Below are 19,307 nucleotides of genomic sequence, written 5' to 3'. Positions count from 1 at the left end.
TAGTGACTTGGTCTACAGTAGTACTGCAATTGTATGTGCAGCCTAAATGCAAAAATGTCTCACATAAATATTCTACAGACTGTGTGCAGATGGAAAACAGTAAATATGTCTTGCTCAGACGATCACCTCTGCCTACCTGTAAATCTTACGTTTTTCAGGAAAGATTGGGTAAAATAATAAAAAAACAAGACGACGAACATCGTGGGGTAAAGTATGCACACAGAAGTACTGTGGCATTGCACCAACCTCAGAGGGTTGCTATGGTTATAAATGATGTCCAATCTCTTTTTCAGAAAACTAGGACGCAGACCAAGAGAACTTTCAACCAGCCAAATGTTACACCAAAAATATGCTATTTAAAACCAGAAAGAGGACTGTCTGTTCTTAAACCGAGGCACAATATAGCTGCTCTATTTTTGACTGTTTTAATCCATATCAAAAGACATCTGTGAGGATCTAGACAATGATATATGTGGCTCCGTCAGTGAATTTGAGACGTTTTATTATTTTTAAACCATATGCAAGCGTGTCCTAATTATTGATAAAAGGGAACAGGAAAGACTTTAAAGTGTTTCAAGGTTGTGTAGAGTGATGTATGATTGTTTATTGTTTATCAAAAATGTCAAAATTGTATGTATTATTTAGGCTATACAAAACATAGTTTATTAGAATGATTTGATTTGAAGGATAATGTGACTGAAATGATGCTGAAAATTCAGCTTTGCATCACAGGAATAAATTACATTTGAAACTATACTGAAATAGAAAACAGATTTATTTATTTATTGATCATATTTAGGGGTAGCCCTGAGTATCAAAACTTGTGCTTATTTTAAAATGATATTATATTATATTATATGTGCTTAATAATATAATTTAATATAGACTGATATTGAAGGAGAGAGCAAAGTCATATCCAGGATCCAGAACACCTTAGCAACCGCATAGCAACACCCTGGCAACCACCCAGAACACCCTAGCATTTTGGCAACGGGTTTTGCATGGGCAAGCACCGCTCGAATTTATTTCAAATTATTTTTTGTGGCATCTGTTGTCAAGTTCAATAAATTAGTTCACAGTTGGAGTTCTCGGCCTGAGGCTATTTTGCAAAAGCAAACAACAGGGCTATCGCAAGAATGGCAAGGAAAACAAGAATGAGGCAGCTGTGTTAAATTGCATTATCCAGCATTCTTGAATCTCATTCGTCGATTTGCACAAGCCTCCAAGGGAGTCCAAAACAAGCGCATTGTCTCAGATGAGAATTATGAAGTTTTCTCTATAGGTCTCCCAGAGTAAAAGAGGGGTTTTCTGGCGTCATAGGAGGCATTTAACACGGCTAGAGTCTGCAGCACTTTTGGCACTCTTTATGGTCACAGTTCAGGAATTCCACGCGATGCTCGCCCGCGGAGCTGTACGATTCATTGCAAATTGGGCAATCGGTGGATTTGGAGCTCAGGCTGGCCATACTGTCCACACATGGTGGTCTCGAGCTATCAGATTCCTGGCTTATTCTTCTATATGTCATGCTGATCGTTCCATCTGTCGGAATTGGTTCTGACACGGTGCATGGAATTCCCTGTGGAATCTGTTCATTGAAATGTTCAATAAAAGAAGATGAAATCTGATCAAATCATACCACCGTTGCATCTGTGTTCAACATCACTGGACATTCGCTATTAAACTCTTTTGCTTTATCGTGAAGGTTATTTAGAGGTAACAGAACAGTTTTGTCATTCTTTCAGAATCCCCATCAGGACCATCTGCCAGTGCTTGGACATGAGCCATTACAGAAGGTGATATAAAATCAGATGTCAGGTGAGTTACCTCCAGCTTCTTTATTGCCAGATCAGCAGTCCCAAGGTCAGAGTCTCAGTGCGTCAGCGCTTTAAAAAAACTTGTCCTACTTCCAAAGTGCATGTGATTCGAAGCAACATCACAGACACTGCCTGAAGTTAAAAACCTCTTGCGCTGTGCAATGCACCTGGAATATCCTCATGTAGTCTATAAAGAAACAAAAACAGTAGCATTCTATTACCGCTGGTCTTTTTAATGTGAAACCTCTCTGAACTATGCAGTCCAGTTCAAATGAATATACACTCACCTAAAGGATTATTAGGAACACCTGTTCAATTTCTCATTAATGCAATTATCTAACCAACCAATCACATGGCAGTTGCTTCAATGCATTTAGGGGTGTGGTCCTGGTCAAGACAATATCCTGAACTCCAAACTGAATGTCAGAATGGGAAAGAAAGGTGATTTAAGCAATTTTGAGCATGGCATGGTTGTTGGTGCCAGATGGGCCGGTCTGAGTATTTCACAATCTGCTCAGCTACTGGGATTTTAATGCACAACCATTTCTATGGTTTACAAAGAATGGTGTGAAAAGGGAAAAACATCCAGTATGCGGCAGTCCTGTGGGCGAAAATGCCTTGTTGATGCTAGAGGTCAGAGGAGAATGGGCCGACTGATTCAAGCTGATAGAAGAGCAACTTTGACTGAAATAACCACTCGTTACAACCGAGGTATGCAGCAAAGCATTTGTGAAGCCACAACACGCACAACCTTGAGGCGGATGGGCTACAACAGCAGAAGACCCCACCGGGTACCACTCATCTCCACTACAAATAGGAAAAAGAGGCTACAATTTGCACGAGCTCACCAAAATTGGACAGTTGAAGACTGGAAAAATGTTGCCTTGTCTGATGAGTCTCGATTTCTGTTGAGACATTCAGATGGTAGAGTCAGAATTTGGCGTAAACAGAATGAGAACATGGATCCATCATGCCTTGTTACCACTGTGCAGGCTGGTGGTGGTGGTGTAATGGTGTGGGGGATGTTTTCTTGGCACACTTTAGGCCCCTTAGTGCCAATTGGGCATCGTTTAAATGCCACGGCCTACCTGAGCATTGTTTCTGACCATGTCCATCCCTTTATGACCACCATGTACCCATCCTCTGATGGCTACTTCCAGCAGGATAATGCACCATGTCACAAAGCTCGAATCATTTCAAATTGGTTTCTTGAACATGACAATGAGTTCACTGTACTAAAATGGCCCCCACAGTCACCAGATCTCAACCCAATAGAGCATCTTTGGGATGTGGTGGAACGGGAGCTTCATGCCCTGGATGTGCATCCCACAAATCTCCATCAACTGCAAGATGCTATCCTATCAGTATGGGCCAACATTTCTAAAGAATGCTTTCAGCACCTTGTTGAATCAATGCCACGTAGAATTAAGGCAGTTCTGAAGGCGAAAGGGGGTCAAACACAGTATTAGTATGGTGTTCCTAATAATCCTTTAGGTGAGTGTATATGAAATAGATCTGAGAACCAAACTACGTAGTCTTGTACAGTGTATTTTAAAAATCTATGAATATTACATCTCAGGCTAATGCAATTATGCAAATAATGTGCATAATCAGTTCTCCAGAAACACATATCATGTCTAATTTACATTTTACTGGCCTAAATGCTGTATCTGTTTGCAATGGCTCCTCCATTGTAAAGAGAAACCAAACTGTCAGTTTAAATTTCGGACACGGTTGTAATACAATATGCAATTTACTAATTTGCATTCATGAACATCATTGCATATGCATTATCTCAGATGGTCAGGCTAATACAAACTAAAAGGCATTGACAATGCAAACAAAATAGTTAGTAAATAAAATAAAAATCTGTAATTCATAACATACACACACACATACACCGATGAGCTAAAACATTATGACCACCTAACATGCCTTCGGCCCTTCCGCCTGCTGCCAAAACAACGCCGACCTGCCGAGGCATGGACTCTACAAGACCTTGAAGGTGTCCTGTGGTGTCTGGCACCAAGAATTTAGCAGCAGATCCTTCAAGTCCTGTAGATTGCGAGGGGAAGCCGCCGTATAATATCTATTATTATATAATATATTTTAACCAGAATTTTCAGCAGCCATTACTCCAGTCATCACTGCCACATTGTCCTTCAGAAATAAGTCTAATAATCTTATATATATATATATATATATATATATATATATATATATATATATATATATATATATGTGTGTATTTAATTTTCCTTAGAACCAAACAATGGTGATTTCATAAAAAACAAAAACTAAATTTGTGTCTAAAAGAATCATTATTCAATCATAGATCATCTCATTCAGAGTCCCTAGACGAGGTCTGTCATAATTTTCCATAATTTCACAGAAAGGCTCTGCAAATGATCAGTCTGTACAGCCATGCATGCTCTTTAAACACAGACCCACAAGACACTGCAGGCACGACAGGAGATGAGCTGTTCAGAAGGCTTAATTGACCAGGCCGAAACATCTGCATACCAGCATATGTTTAGGGCAGTAACCCAGAATGATGATCGCTCCATCTAGATGACAATCAGGATGTATTAACAGGGCAAGACCATATGGTGCATGTCAAAGACACATCCTGTCTGTCAGCGTGGTCAAACATATTCACTAATGCCACTTAGTGTTATGAGACAGACAGTGGATGGAATCAGATGAACTGCACTGGAACTGCACTGCTGCAATGTCCCTTTTGAGTGGATAACCATTATTGATGGTAATTGATAGCAACATGTCCGGTAATTGCACTACCTACTTGGCAGCTATTTGGTAGACACTAATTTCCACAGTGTGTTTTGGTCTATTGGATAATGGCAGGCGCCTTTAGTAACAAGCTTGGAGAATAAACAACTAATTACGATGAAACTTGAAACCTGAAGAAGGGCTTTCAGCCAAGACCTGTCACAGTAAACAAATCAAAGCTCAATAAAATATTAAGCTTTCGTTGAATATCATCTATCTGTCTGTATGATATATGATATATAGATCACAGTGATGGTAAGCTCATTCAATAAAAACCTTTCTATTTTTATGTTATTCTAAAATTAAAATTATGTGTATGTATATAATTATAGTGTGTATATATATATATTTATATTATAATTATATATTTATTTCCTACAGAATGATTCCTTAGAATAAGGCCTGTTCACAAGAACGATAACTATAAAGATAACTGTAATGATAACTATATTAGCATCTACACTAGTAGATGATTTTGTTCTGTTTATTCCAAGTGTGTGCTGCAGTTATGGGACGAGTTATGTGCCAAAGTTCAATACGAAACAGTTGTATCTACGTATCTGGGGGCAGAACAACACTCATGCATTATTCAAGGTACATCTAAGAGAACTTCTGGGAACTTCCTTTTGCATCCATGTTCACAGTGTGCACAGGTTTGTGTACAAGACCTGACAAAGACAAAGGCAATTCTGGGTTATCCAATCCCAAGACTGCAGTAGCTGTAGTGTGTAATTCTGCAATCAGGAAGTTTAGGAGCACAGTACATAGAAATACACAACTATTATTTACTGACAGATGATTGTCTGAGGCACTTCAACAAGGAGGAAAGGTCCTTTCGATGGAAAACAAGTTACCTATTTTTACACAACACACTTGAACAGACATATTTATAAGCTCATACTTCTAAGATATGGAATACAAAAATAAAAGTATAATATCCAGACTTGTAATATCCAGACTTGTAATATCCAAACACACATGCACTTTTATTATGCATTTACTTTATTGTCTTTGTACATGTTGTTTGTTTAAACAATGTTTTGTTAAAAAGAACTGCAAAAGAAATCCATAATTATAATTTTTGCATAATGATTTTTATTTTATATTTTAAATATCAACAAAATGTCAGCTTCGGTTAAAAAAATATTGATATTATTGGCATTTTAGCAACCCATTTAGGTTGAAGCATAGTTCATGTTCAGAAGTCCAGAGTGTCGTGCTGGTAACGCAGTTCAGGGCTGTTCTCGCTGTAGAACTGACTGAACCAGCGTCTGTGTTTCTGAATAGCAGAGTCTTCTTTCACAAGCATAGGTTTGGAGATGTACGTCTTGTTGTTCCAGATCATCACATCTCGTTCGAACTGTAACAGCAAAACCATGAGTTGAGACATCTCATACGCATCCTTTGCTAGGTATATTGTAACTATACAAAACAGCATATTATTTTATATATATACTGCCCAGCCAAAAATAATAATAAAAAAAAGTCATGAAATAAATGTTGTGTAAAGAGGTGCTTCAATTTTTGGTCAAGATCTTGTATTGACAATGCAAGAGTCCAGCACTCTGTAAAGTCTCCTCCAGCACATCCCAAAGACTTTCAATGAATTTCAGTTCTGGACTCAGAGGTGCCAACTCATATGTGAAAATGATTCTTCATGCTTTTTCCCAACCATTATTTCACAATCTGAGCCTGATGAAGCTTGATATTGTCATCCTGGAATATGGCCATGATATCTCTTCCTACATGCATGTTTAAGTAATGAAAAGCTACACACTCCCAACAATTAGGGTTAGAAGAACTGTTGCCAAACATATTAGATGCTAGAAACATAATAATCACTGCAATAGTCATCCAATCATAGACTCGTAAGCATTTGCCTAATCCAAATAGCAACTTTATTTTTGGCCGGGCAGTGTATGTATATTAAAATAAATGCTGTTCTTTTGAACTTTATATTGATCAAAGAATCCTGAAAAATAAATGACGGTTTTCACAATTATTCACAATTTCACAATTAAACATTAGACAGCACAACTGTTTTCAACATTTATAATAATAAGAAATGTTTCTTGAGCAACAAATCAGCATATTAGGATGATTTCTAAAGGATCATGTGACACTGAAGACTGGAGTAATGATGCTGAAAACTTTATCATAGGAATAAATTATATTTCAAAATAAGTTACATTAAATTGTAATAATATTTCATAATATTACTGTTTTTACTCAACCGTATAACAAATAAATGCAGCTTTGGTGAGCAGAAGAGTAAAAAAAAATATCTATATATAAAAAAACACCAAAATTTTGAGCGGCAGTAAATGAATGAGAAACTTTTCAGAATACAACATGTAACAATGTTGTCAATTAATGTAGAATACCAAATTTAAAATCTGCTTTGCTGACACTTCATGTCTGCGTTACCTGGATGCACTCTGCCCGAAGAATGAACTTGGGTACCAGGGGAGGGATGCTGTTCTGGTAGAAGATAGTGTGTGAAACACACTGCAGTAACGGCTCGACTGGGGTAACGCAGTGCATGATCACACCCCGACCCAAGAAACTGTGTTCAAAGAGTAGGAAAACCACACCTGGACCCACCTGCAAACATCAAATATATCATTCATATCACCAGGGAGAAAAATGACTTATCTATGCTGCACTCAGCTGCGTCAGACCAGATCAAATTGATTAATTCACATAAATCATAACAAAATCTTCCCTAATACAGACAGATTTTGCTTCTCACGCCTATAGCACTTTCCACCCTCAAGGATTCAGAGTCTTTTTAACTTCAACCCTCAAGTGAAGATCCAAGAACAGCCTTGAATTACAACTGTTTTCACACATGCCATCAGGATTATTCACCGTCACTATGGCGACGAGACCTTTCCTTTTCAGACAACGCAAAAAGAAAAATGTTGCACAACTGACCATGAAGGAAAATTATGGCATTGAGACTTGGACTGCTACATAGACACGAAAACAAACAAAAAATAGTTGATTACACTTTACTATAGGCTTCTATACTTTAACATTAGTTCATGCACCAAATTTGCAATAACAATATATTTAGAGCATTAATTAACTTTGGTTAATGTTGATGTTAATTTACATTACCATTAGCTAAAGTAATACGAACAAACATATATTAACAATGAAAAGTAATATATTAATAACTTAAATAAAATAATAAATATAATAAAATAATAAATTAATATACATCTGTTTAATAAATATCTAACCTTAGATAATGTACAATTATTGATTAGTAAGTGTAACAGTTTTTGTGAATTAAATTTTAAAAATCATTTGTGAATGTCAGAAAAGCTTAGTATGTTTTGCAGAACAGAATCTGAATTATTTAACCCATAATACGTGATTCATGAAGAAAATAATCTGCATTGAGTGCACTGTACAACAAAAGCATCTCATTTGTAAATCTGACACATCCCACAGAAATGAACAGCATCGAGCACACACACACACACATTTAATTTCCATAAAAGCATGCTCTGTATGCTCTCGCCTCACTGCTTAAGATGCAGCGAACTACTCTCAGAACACAGAGATCAAGACACTGCTGTTGTGTTCAAGATCATCCATGACTTTCTCTCCATTCTTCTAATCAGTCAGTCTCCAGGCGTTTCTCTCAGTCTGCACAGCTCACACACGCCCTCTAGATGACAATTCAGTCATTACCTGTCTGGCCTTGACGTCCAAATCAAGAAGAGGCCAGTGGCGACCGAACACAGTGAGAGCGTGTTTCACCAACATCTGCGAGCAGTGCTCGTTCGGCTCGGGCTCGGCTTTCCACTCCACCTGGAAAATACACAAATCAAGTCATAAAGGTTTGGAAAAACATGAGGGCGAGTAAATAATGTTCACCCAAAAATGGTGTTTACTCGCCCTCAAGATGTTCCAAACCTGTATGAGTTTCTTTCTTCTGCTGAACACAAAAGAAGATATTTTGAAGAATATGGGTAACCAGACAGTTGACGGTAACCATATATATATATTTTTTTTTTTCCATACTATGGAAGTCAATAGCTAGTTACCGACATTCTTCAAAACATCTTTTGTGTTCAACAGAAAAAAGAAACTCGTACAGGTTTGGAACAACTTGAGGGTGAGTAAATGATGACAGAATTTTAATTTATGGGTGAACTATCCCTTTAAGATTAAATGGAAAACAGGATTAAATTAGAAGTCCACTCAGACATTTATTTCACATGCAAAGCCAATCTTAACATAATTAACATTTTTTCTTAAAGGTACAGTGACAAAACTGTTCATTAAATTTGGACAGTTATTGATAAAAGACATCTTGAACAGCATTATACATAGGATTATATAAATAAAATGCACAAAAGTGTCGTTATAAGGCTCCTTTAACCAAGTAGCAAACTCAACACACAGACACAAGGAAGTGTTTTTTTTACAGAAGAGTGGAGCTTACAAGATATTGTATATTTTTTATGGTTTTACGATAGTGTTATCCATTTTAACTCAACCACGTACCCTAGTTTTCCGTTGCATAATGAGATAAAAACTTTTGACCAGGGTTTTTATCATAAACTAAACAAAAACTAAAACCATAAAAAAATAATTACTTGAGACAAGTTGCCAAAGCAACATTTCTCATTTTCATTTAGTTTAACTTGAAGTACTAAAATACCTAAAACTAAATAAAACTGTATTAAAAAAACAATTACAAGATCTAATTAGAAATATTAACAAAATTGATAATAGTATTCCAGTTATGCTAAAATAACACTGCTGTTGACAATGTCTATGTGAGGAATCAAACCTTCCAGTCATGCCGTATAAACTCCCAGGTCTTGCTGTTAGTATAGCGCAGATCAGCTCCACTCACGATACCTGGAGTGTGCAAATGAGCCAAGTGTGCGATGTCCGCAGCGTTCTCTGGAATCTCCTGAGAAAAGACAGAACCAAAAGTGACTCGTTAGATACAAACACTATATTTACATACGAGATGGATTACTTAAGCTGTCTCACCTCAATGTGTGCATTAATGAAGTGTTCGGTACGACCGCGGTACACCCATTCCCCGCGGGTGATCTCGCTCTGTTCTGGCACTCTCCAGCTGGGCTCGACCCCGTCACAGTGAAACCACACCAGAACCAGCCCGTTGATCTCACGGCTGGGCCAACACCGCACCTTCGCAAACTCGGGCACTAAAAACAATCCAAACAAATGTCAAATACACTACTAATTTTTAGGCTCAGTATGAATTTTTTTATTATTTTTTTTTTTTTAAAGAAATTTATACTTTTATTGAGCAAGGATGCATTTCTGTCATGACAACTCTCGTTTTTGGTGTGTTTGGCATGGTAATTGATATGACATTGTTGATATGTTTGGTGTTGGCGGAATAGTTGCTGCTGTTGGTTATTGCTAGTTCTACTGCAGTGCCAATACATACACAACACGCTGCTGTGAGCAAGTAGAACATGCTGCTGCTGTACAATATAGCATACATGAATTAATCGTAGCAGATCTATACAGGGGGAGCTGGGGAAGGTGGAGAGTTTCTGAATGAAACCCTCTAGATCTGAAATGCTGAACTAGTATTTTAAGGTTGAGCAGCAAGCTTATTGGCTACTGATACAGCAGGAACCAATCAGCTGTGCCCTATAGACCCCTTTTCAGTTAGTAAACATGGTGACATTTTTTTGTGGGCGGAGCTTAGGTGGAGGCTGAACGATTCCTCTGGCCACTTCACTAACGCTACTTAGCAAGTTTTGTTAACTTGTTTTTTAACAATGACTGGAGAAAATCCGATTTTATCTTAATGTGTAAGGTCACTCACTGTCCAGGACCGCGATTGTTATTTGCAAAAGTTTACTTTAACGGACGGAACCAGATTGGCTGACCCGTACACGCTCACTCAGTGGATGGACGATCTGACAGGATTACCTCCGGTTGAGTGGCCTGACTTCTACACCTACCTGATAGAGAAACCGAGCATTAAGAGAAACTGAGGGCATATAATCTTTGCTGAATGGTCAAGTACATGACTTGTGTAGTACGATCCGAAGTTCTGCCTAGCCAGCGCCAAGGCCAAAAGACAACCATGTAAAGAATGATATTACAGTGCAATTTTAATGATGTGATTATTTTCTAGAAATAAAACTTCCAGATACAGCTTTTTTTTAACTTTATGTATTTGATTATTCTTTCTTACCAGGTTCTTCAAAAAGTCTAGTCACAATCAATCCACAACAATGTATACAATCATAGATGATTCACAAATAATCACAATACTTTAGAAAACATTTTGCGACAAAATTTCAAATTGGAGTCTGTACTCTGTCGATTCTGGCACCCAGCAGCACAACAAGATGACATTTTAAGCTCCTTATTTATCCCGAATCTGTGCTGGTTTATATTGGCTGCCTCCAGTTTTCCCTTTGTTTTGCCTCCAGCTAACGCTGTGACGTAATTGTGACGTTGGCGCAAAAAGGGTCTATAGAGAATGATGTGATTGCAGGCAGATTTCTCAATTGAGTTAAGACCCCCTGTGGTGAAATGTTTTTTTAATGTTGTTTATATGTCTATGTGGAGTTTTTAATATGCTTTAAGACAAACCATGTGCAAATTCATCAGTCAACACCATTGAGTATTTTCTCCTTAAAACTGCAGAGAAGTAAAGACAGTCTCAAAAACACATTTTGAAATCGTCTGTGCTTCTTGCGTCACAAACTACCTTGTAACCAATTGCGTATGTGCCGGCGGGCTCTAGCATATCATTAACTGCTGTGTCAAGCAGGGGAGTCTTGAGAGAAGCCAGATTATCCTGGTATATTTTTCTGTTGATATGAAAAACCAGGTACATTTAGCTATATAGAGGGTGAATTATGTATTTGATGTATATTACCATGCTATGATGAACTATATGCCTTTCTCCACTGACTTTCTATGATGTTAAAAGCATTTCTAAGGATGCTGATTTTCAGAAGGCAGCTGTCTGACTCTAAGAGAGCGAGCGGGAACATGGTTTGTGTAACATTAGCAACACATTATTAGCTGTTTGATAACATAGTCAAGCCAAAGGCTAATCATATTAATTACCGTTATGTGTCTGGCATTGTAGACAGCGATACGTAAAACGCATTATGATACATCGACTTGTAGACAAGCTTGTATAATGCACTCTTCCACTTACATATATGGCTAAATTAAACCCACTTGCCACTGTGCAGTGTTTACAAAGTGGATCAGGAAGTGTGAGTGAGTGGAGGCGGGGATTATCTGCATAATCAAGAACCCGAGTATACTAAATAAAGCAAGGGTGTAGAGTTCCATTCAAGCTATTTTAAGGCATGAAGAAAAAATGGAAAATGGAATTTTCAATGGAAAATTTTTTTTAAATATGCTTCATTTTGGTGATCAAAGATGAATTTTAAGGGATACATTTATTGACTACAGGGGGACTTTAAGGACCAATCAGCCTGCGCGATTCACGACTGAACTTTGTATTAAATCGATCAAAAGTGACAGTAAAGACATTTATAATGTTACAACATTTTTTTATTTAAAATAAAAGCTTTTGAACTTTCTAATCATCAAAGAATCTTGAAAAAAAAGTATTTCAGTTTCCACAAAAATATTAAGCAGCGCAACTGTTTTCAACAAAAATAATAACATCAAATGTTTCTTGAACAGCAAATCAGCATATTAGAATGATTTCTGAAGGATCATGTGACTCTGAAGACTGGAGTAATGCCATCACAGGAATAAAATACATTTTAAAATAGAGAAAATAGAAAAACTTTATTTTAAATTGTAATAACATTTCACTAAAATTCTGTTTTTACTGTATTTAAAAAAAGAAGAACAACTTGTACGTATCGTTTGCACTTATACACAAAGTTACTGTATATGCAACAAAAAACGATACAGTCATCAAATCACGAACATAAAAAAACACGTCTTAAAAATGTCTTAATTTCTTTTCGGATCTCTTACCTTTATCTGCATATGGAATCTTGACACATTTCCCATCGACCCCACGGAACTGCCACCCGTGGAAGGGGCATTCAATGCAGCCCCCTACCACTCGCCCCCCCACAGCCAGGTTGGCACCTAAGTGGGGACAGTAAGCATCCACCACATAGGCTTTACCATCCTGCCCACGGAACACTGCCACCTGCTGTCCTGTAGAAAAATACAACTAAATGTCATTTCATTTTACTTTAACAGTAAAAATAGTATTGTATGCTGCAATTGGTTACAATAAATTGAAGGGGAAGTTTTGGTCTTTCACAAAAAGAATGAAGAGACTTCTTTAGGAAAAAGGTGCAGTAAGTGATTTCTGAGAATCATTGTTGAACACAGTTGATATTTAAAATCAACCATAACAAACACACCCCTGCCTTCATTGCTCCGCCCCCAAAATGCACGAACACACAATGCAAGAGCGGATGTCTCTTTATCATAGTTTGTACAAACTCTTGCTTGTATGTTCATTTTTTGTTCTTCCTTGTCATCAAAACCAATGTTACTCACATATGGAGCAAAAACAACGCATCCTCGGCGTCTGTTTTCAGGCCTTCCCGTTTAGGACTCTCCAGCGCTGGAAAGCTTTTCTAATATTAACGTGGGTTCAAGCCCTTGCCTGATCATAACCCTTCTTTTTCCAGTGATATTCCCCTGACCATTTCTCTTTTGTAATGTCTTTTAGCCATCTATCTTTCAAAAGGTTCTTCTTCAAATCTCCCTCTAGCTCACTCTATGTCCTACACATCATGAGTGGACACACCCCCTATTGCTGATTGGCTACAAGTTTTTGTGGTGATCGGTTTGATCCACTTTCAACCGCGTTTTTCAGAAATTGCTTACTGCACTTTTAATTGGGTAACTGGCAACTGCCACAGACTGTCATTCTGGATTAATTTTCTTTTAGAAAGGGCCTGGTCTGCTTGTTTATGCCCAAAAGGCCAAACACAGAGCGAGGATGAGGTTTGCAGTATAATAATAACTACCCAGAATAATTGACATTTCATGTCACATCAATGAGCATGTGTGACACTGGTCTGGATTTTGCTAATACGTCTCAGCCTATATCATGAGCTAAATGGAAAAGTTAATGATTAATTAAAAACAAACAGTAAAGTGTGTCAGTTAATAATTAGGTCTATTGTTTGTCTGCCAAGCTGCAGATTTATATAACCAGGAATAGGCGTAGCAACATTCAAGATTGTAAAATCCAGGGGCCGGTTACACTAGCTGTGAGTAAGCTACAAATTAGCCTATATTTGACATAAAAGGGCACTAAGTTACAACTTTCGTACTACTAAATATTTTTGCATTGCACAATTAAACTTAGTTGAAGCGTAACTCTACGTATAAACTAAATATTTAAGGATGCCTCTGATCAGGAGTAATGGTTGGAATAAAATAGCAGACTGAACTGCATCAATAAACTCTTTTACCTGACAGACTTTAATTCTTTATAGACATATATAATAATGCTGACATTTACACTCGCTTACATTTTAAGAGAGAGAACATTATGTGAGCAGATTACTTGTGGCTTAGATAGCACACGTATGTCTTCAAGATGTCTGTTAAAGATCACTTCATCTGGAAAGCATCTGCTGTTTACTAACATCTGATAGACGTCTTTAAGATGTCAGTTTTACATACATTCTAAATAATAACATCTTAAAGACATTTTGTAAACGTCTATTTGACATCTGACAGGAAATGTCCAATAGATGAATTGCAGATGAGCAAAAACTCTAAAACATACGTCTTCCAGATGTAAACACGCACATCAAATAGATGTCTCCGTGATGTACGTGTGCTATCAGGCATGATTAAGTATCGTATTTAATGGAAACTTATTTTTACCGTTTACCGCGAAAGTTAGAATGAATGATAAACTGAAATTCACGGCATTACAACATATACTTCTACATGTATTTGAAGGCTGCTATTGGATCTTCGAGGGTAAACGTCATATTATGCGACTACGTATTACTTTGCGGAGAGCTTACGACTTACTAGCTACCTTCTGCCTTAAGAACAAATGGTGCAACGGAAAAATAAAGTACAGCGTTAGTTACAAACTAGCTAGTAGTTATAAGCCTCTAGTGTGGACTTTATGTTCTAATTTAAAAAAGAACTTACGAACTGCTAGTGCAACCCTACCTTGATTTGCACAGTCATTCTCACTCCTCAGGTCTACAGCGACAGTATTGAAAAACTCACTTTCTGTTATGCTGACCTGAGGGGTTTTATTTGCCTGCAATGCAGAGCCCCTGAAAACAAGCTCCTACACTCAGATGACAAAACTGCACAAAAGAAAAAGGCAGTGGAAAGTGGAAACCAACAAACATTATGGCTGGTAATAGCAAATGGCAACAATAATGTGTGTGGAAATACTGTATAGTCCAACACAGAAAATAAAAACAACAAGAAATAGCCCAAGTCAATATGAGGAGGTCATAGACATTAAAATCATGTATATTATATATAGACCAAGGGCAGTGTGTTTGAGCTGAGGCAGCATATCAGTTATCTGAAATGATTCCTATGAGACATATAGACGATAAGTATAGAGCTAAGGCAGTGTGTTTGAGCTGAGTCTGTTATCTGATATGATTCCTATGGGACATCTAGCCAATAGGCCATTTAACTAAAGTTTTATCAAATGCACATCAATATGCTGTAGCAGTTGAGCAGCAGCAATTAAATGTTGTGCCCTTTGGGATCACTAAAGAAAACCAAATTTAGCTGTGTCACTGCTGCTTTTTAGTCTGTGGGTTTGTGATAGAAGGAAAGCATCAAGAAAGCATATAACCACAGATGTCTTTAACATTTGGCAAACATGGGTCATCCTGATATCATCTTCATTTTAGCATACTTTTAAACATTATTATGGAAAATCTACTTTAAAATAATATATTTAAGCCCAAACTGAATGTTATGTTTTCAGACACTTAATTGCATGTTCTTTACAATGAAAAAAATATTTTTAAATGCAATTAGTTTTGACCCACTTAAGTACATCTTTATATATAATTTCATAATTACTTCTTTGGTCTTTGGAAATATGGTTACAGTGTAGTTCCAAATGTACTAGCATTTATGGTAAACTAAAATATACTTTAATTTAATTTAATTACATATATTACCTTTAAATGTAACTACAGTTATAATTAAGTATATTACATATGTTTTAATATGTTAGTCAATTATTAATTTGGAATTATTGCAAGCACTTTTTAGTATACACTTAAGTGTGTTAAACAGTCAGGAAAGTGTACTCTTTAAGAGGCTTTTTATTTCATTAATATTATATTATCAGCAAGTACAGTTTAAAAAAATACTTTTAAGACTTGACGTACACTACAAGTGCACATTTTAAAACATAATGATTTAAAATGTACTTAAAAGTTCAATTAGAGTGCCTCACAGACAGTGAGGTTCAAATGAGGATTAGTTAACCAAATTTGGTCTGAAACACAATGCAGTTTTATTTACAGTATCTTTTATCTGATTTTTGCTGGTGACAGTCCAGCTTTTATAATAGTAATCAAGAGTAGAAAAGGGCATCGCAGGTTTGACAGTCTCTAGGTTGCAAAAAGCACAACAGTGTTTCTTTGTATCCCAAAGACAAAACTACAAAGGTGTTTTGTTTGGTTTTCACTGAAAACCCAAAGGTCTCTGCAACATGATAGGATATACAGCAACTCAGCTAAGCAACAGACACTTAAACATAACAAAAAGCCAAGCTAAGTAACAAAAGACAAAGACTTTGCAATGACAGGGCTGGACGTACAGAAGAGTTTAACTCTGGTCATGACCTGTTAAGTTATAGTCTGTCACAGTGATGCACAATGAAAATAATGGAGAATTAATTTATTTTCACAGATGCTTCTTCCGCAACCCTGTCTGAAGTCAATAAGAGGCAACTTTGCACTCTCATAACCCAGATCACCTCTCAGAAGGTTCTTAATAACATCAGAAAATGATAAACAAAAAATTATATTAGCTGCATATCTAATGCTTCAACATACAGTTTACAACATCCTGCCTGTGAAATATTACCCAAATAGGTTCAACTTTTGAATGTTGATTAATTATGCCATATTTATACATTTACAATATGTATTTTTAGGTTAATATTTATATGCATATAGCCTATATTGGTATATTTTAGGTCCTGTGCTTGTCACCATTTCTTCAAGCTTTCCCCTATTTAACACTTCATTTAAATAGTCCTGCATGCCGTGAGTAAAATTATTTTTAAGTACAAATGGTACATGTAGTCTCTTAATTTATGAGATCATAAAAATTACATTTCTAATAATCATACAAGAATAGCTGTTTAAAAAGTTTTAGATGAAGTATAAGCATGTCACACTGCTTCAATGCTTCAACTGCCCATAAATTAAGTATTTATAAATTTGCAGTGCATGGAAGGTAGCCTATACAGTTTATCATTATGCGTGTAATCAGATTTAATCAACATTTCTTTTTGGAGATACTAGCACCATGTACTATGCTGAACTGCAGGGAGTGGCATAAAAATGAAACCAACCTCTCATCCATCTAGTAAAAAGATCTGACCAAAAGCTTTTTCTCTGCAATATCATGACATGGGGATACTGTATGCGACAAAATAGCTGTATTATTGATCTCAAGGATCATGTCAGGAATCAGGATGCAAATGACTTCGTTTCTGTTCTTGAAGTGACCTGAAAACATATCTGGCTACAAAACAGTGAATGGAGAGCTATTTTAGCCCCAGTCTCCCAGTAGGCTACTGGAAGGAAGACACATGAATGAAAATGTGTAGATTCTCATAGGGAAACACTGGCGGTCTGTAATTCATTAATAATTTTTAACTGTTAGGCCTAATAAGTGTCTAACATGTATTCCTGCATATTATGGCGAGCTATTTTGACTTGTGGTCATTCCCAGGACATGATGTTTTGATATCGACAATTCAATTTTCACGAGCTAAAAATTATCATTCTTGATATCATCAATTATCCTACAAGTTTTTTAATGTTAAAAGGGCGCCAAAGCTATGGAAAGGTAATTTCAGATAGCCTATCAAAAATGCGTTTCTTACTAGTTGAGAAATTGCAAGTAGATCAACTTTTAAAAAGCACTCCGCAAAAACGAATTTCTGTGACGCATGCGTACATTTCAACATTTACGTGTCCCGTGATGTTTAATGATGTTCTTCCCCCACGTTCTGATTTAGTAACGTTTTATATCGCTTCTGTGCGAGTGTTTGTGATCTCATGACACTTCAACAGCTCCAAAAAAGAGAAATAAAACTGTGGGACATTTCCAGTGAAGTGTTTTACCTCAACTGCGATTCATTTACCATCTTTGGCGGTTGTTATACACCTACCTAGCACTGTCACACTCTTCACATCTCCCCTCTCCAGCATGTGAGAGTCTAAAACCCGGTACCAGCCGTTTGGATAAACTGGAGGTAATTCTCCAGTCTTCCGTCGCCGCCGCACCTCGTTGGCAGCCTGGGCACGAGAGCGCCCGTCCTCCGCGATGTACCCCACCTCATCCACACCGCGGAGCAGCTCCAGAGGAGCGAATAACAGTCTGTACAACCAGCCCATCGCGAGGAGGAACACGCCTGCGAAGATGCAGGCTGCCGCGCGTGTAGGGGCTCCGGCTAGTCCGGTTCTCCGCCACAGTTCTGGGTATCCTCCTCCGAAGAGCGTGTCGGATGGATCTTGGACGAGCATTACGAAAATAGCGGTGAGACCGATCGCGGCCACCGCGGCCGCCTTGAACATCAGTGATGCCCGTGAATTCTCCATGACACCTGCGATGTCACACTCTGACAGTCAGTGCTCTCGATAATCCCTCCTTCCCATTTTTGTTTATATGCTGACCGAAAGCGGTAGGGTTTGTTTATGCATGCTTTTTCTAAATGTCACACACACAGCATATGTCCGTATAGCGTCCTCAAGAGCGCCGTGGATACGGTAGGTGGGGGTGGGCGGTGGTTTCTGGTTCAACCACATGCGGTTTCATGTCATCGATACATTTACTCACCCCATCGTCAAATCATAGAAAAATCGGGTGGAGTTGACTGGTACTGAATATTACACATCACATACACCTTAACTGGAACAGGTTTTCTTTATGTGAAAAGTATTGGAAACATTACTATGTTCTATAAATTAAATACAAAATTTTAAAACATTGCCTAAATTCGAAATGATCCAACCAAATGGGCCTCTAGAGAGCAGTGGTTCCCAAACCTGTCCTGAAGGCACCCCAACACTGCACATTTTCTTTGTCTCCCTAATCAAACACACCTGATTCAACTCATCAGCTCATTATCACTCTAGAGAGCAATTGAGTATGTTGTAAAGTAAGGGATTACTGTTCATTTTTATGTAATTTAATTACAGTTACTTATAATGTACTTGCGTTACATACTGTAAATTAGTTAAACAGTTCTACATAAATCAATATTGAATTTAAAATCTAAATTTATATCCTAAAGGTAACAGTGAACGCTGCCTCTTTAAAATCGTTAGCTGTCGTGCAGTTGCGCACTTGCGCGTGACGAGTTCGCGCCAGTTTACGTTGTCTGAAGTGGAAGATGTCGGCAGAAGCGAGTGTGTGTTTTTCCAAATGGAAATATTTCTATCACTTCACTTTTTTGACACAGGTAGCAGC

At 37.4% G+C, this 19,307-nt stretch overlaps 1 protein-coding gene across 1 annotated transcript; it reads right to left on the bottom strand.

Moving 5' to 3' along the window:
- Positions 1–5,293: 5,293 nt before the first annotated feature.
- Positions 5,294–18,606, bottom strand: LOC307144994 (cholesterol 7-desaturase nvd). The gene is made up of 7 exons (XM_079847787.1): positions 18,007–18,606; positions 12,600–12,788; positions 9,627–9,805; positions 9,418–9,543; positions 8,310–8,429; positions 7,032–7,208; positions 5,294–5,964 (listed from the first exon to the last, which is right to left on the bottom strand). The coding sequence occupies exons 1-7, from the start codon at positions 18,434–18,436 to the stop codon at positions 5,803–5,805; spliced, it is 1,383 nt and encodes a 460-aa protein (XP_079703913.1). The 5' UTR covers positions 18,437–18,606; the 3' UTR covers positions 5,294–5,802.
- Between the last annotated feature and the right edge of the window lie 701 nt (positions 18,607–19,307).

Source organism: Squalius cephalus (genome assembly GCF_949319135.1).
Source record: "Squalius cephalus genome assembly, chromosome: 17".
NCBI lineage: Eukaryota > Metazoa > Chordata > Actinopteri > Cypriniformes > Leuciscidae > Squalius > Squalius cephalus.
The sequence above is the reverse complement of the archived record's forward strand: the minus strand, read 5'-3'. Positions and strand labels throughout refer to the sequence as shown.

Coding starts and splice junctions, on each gene's coding strand:
- LOC307144994 (XM_079847787.1), bottom strand. CDS start 18,436: ATGGAGAATTCACGGGCATCACTGATGTTCAAGGCGGCCGCGGTGGCC. Junction 9,544..9,626: donor TCATTAATGCACACATTGAG/GTGAGACAGCTT, acceptor GTCTTTTCTCAG/GAGATTCCAGAGAACGCTGC. Junction 7,209..8,309: donor TGGACGTCAAGGCCAGACAG/GTAATGACTGAA, acceptor TGATGTTTGCAG/GTGGGTCCAGGTGTGGTTTT.